The 1,949-nt window shown below is 36.8% G+C and overlaps 1 protein-coding gene across 1 annotated transcript in view; it reads left to right on the forward strand.

Annotated features, from left to right (window-relative positions):
* Nucleotides 1-1,949, forward strand: part of LOC107083712 (formin-like protein 13) — a 75,624-nt gene that overhangs the window by 11,878 nt on the left and 61,797 nt on the right. The window contains exon 8 of the mRNA XM_015373134.1: nucleotides 657-819. Coding sequence (XP_015228620.1) covers nucleotides 657-819 — 163 coding nt within the window. The remainder of the gene's footprint in view (nucleotides 1-656; nucleotides 820-1,949) is intronic.

Genomic DNA, 1,949 nt, shown 5'->3' on the forward strand with positions numbered 1-1,949 from the left:
CTCGTCTCTGCATCTGGGTCCTGGAGCACCCTCACCATCCATTGTTGACAACAGTGAAATATCAAACGTAGCTCACTGTTGAGTTCTTCTATTTTCAGAAGACTCTAAACCATCTAAACCCCCCTCTAAGTACAGTAGGTATTGCAACCCCTACTTTGCAAACCTCTGGCAAAGAGGACAGTTGATTATATTGTGTTGTTAACTTTCCAGCATTGCCTTATACCTGCCAGACATGCAGCAATCTTCACTTGTTACTTTCCATTGTTCTAACATCTGTTTATAGTCTTATTTAAGTATTTGTTCAAAAGTTTAGTCTAACTATAATGTATTTGTTGTGCATCTTTTTGCCTGAATTATTGTTTATTTTTTATTCTTTAAAATACCTATATTTGCTCTTTATATTCTTGTCCATTAGATTTGGTATTTTTTCACAAAAAAAAAAAAAAATTCTACTCTTACCCTAGATATATGTATATTTATATGAATACTTTTAACACCAGCTTCAATAAAATAATGTTGGAATATTGCCATTTTTATTTAATATTTTTTGGTTTTGCTACTCTGCCAGATTTATTATTCATTGTTGTTTTTTTCTTATGTTTTGTTTCAGTACCAATAAATGATCTTTTCTGTTGATGATGTTTTTGTTTCAACAGATTGCGAAAACATTTTGGGTTCAGGAAAAGAGCAGAGGGCCTGAAATCGACACATCGCGTTTGTACGATCAGTTCGCAGTGAAGGATCTGGGAACATTTGATACGTCTGACTCCAGTAGTTCTCAGCACATATTGCTCAACCAGAAGATTGCACACAACTTCAGTAAGTAGATCCAATCTGTCTGCATACTGGAGTTTAAAATTTATTTTATATGCAACAAGATGTTAATGGAAAGATTTTTTTTGTTGGGAAAGGGTTAAGGCAACGCTTTCCCAACAAAACAAAATACCCTTTCATGTGCAAAAAATGAGCACAACCAGAAAATGTTTTTATTATAAAAACAATTTAATGATGTTCTGGTAAATTCTTGTTTTTTGTNCATAGATTTTCCTCACTTCTCTCCTACTTTTCTTTGTAATAAAGTCTACACCATTCTCCCTGAGCTAGAAAAATGCAATTAGTTACATGAACTCTTGTAAGGTTATAATAGATTTCTACTTCTTGCAATGGTTTAATGGGACTCCATCCTCCATTCATCCATCCTCTTCCACTTACCGGGGGGGTCGGGTCGCAGGGGTAGCAGCTTCAGTAGGGAGACCCAGACGTCCCTCTTCCCAGCCAGACCTGGGGATACCTTAAGGTGAACCCAGGACAGCCGAGAAACATAGTCCCTCCAGTGTGTCCTGGGTCTCCCTCTGGATGTCCTTTCAATAGGACATCCAGCCATGAGGCATCCTAACCAGATGACACCTCCATGGGGCTGTGCTTTTTAATTTTACTTGAGCACATTTATTTTGAAGAAATAAATAGTACAATTATTTGACTACAAATTCTAGCTGATGCACCATCTTTTTTTCACTGAAAGAAGGACAAGAATGTCCTCCACATAAACCTACACAGACCTGTTTATAGACCCAATTCCTCACACTTGTCGTGTCAAGATACTTCACTAAAATGAAAGAAAGGTTCATTTATTCTATTGGATTATTCTTTTACTTGAAATCAATTTATCTTACACTGATTCCAAGTAAAAACCGTGCAAAAGGAATGTATCCTGGTTAACAAACAATGCAGTCAAATTGGGTAAAAAGGTTTCCATCAAAGGAAATCTAGCAGATTGCATCAAACCACTTATTTGTATGTTGCTTAGAGCAGCGGTTACCAACCTTTCTACAGTTGAGGGCTAATTCAGGGGCACTGAGTCACAGGAAGGGCTACCAATACTGACCTATGAATGGCAAGGGTCAACGTTCACCTAAACTTCATACATTATAAACATATCTTTATGGTTT

This window comes from Cyprinodon variegatus, unplaced genomic scaffold, assembly GCF_000732505.1.
Source record: "Cyprinodon variegatus isolate N-32 unplaced genomic scaffold, C_variegatus-1.0 Scaffold81, whole genome shotgun sequence".
NCBI classification, from domain to species: Eukaryota; Metazoa; Chordata; class Actinopteri; order Cyprinodontiformes; family Cyprinodontidae; genus Cyprinodon; species Cyprinodon variegatus.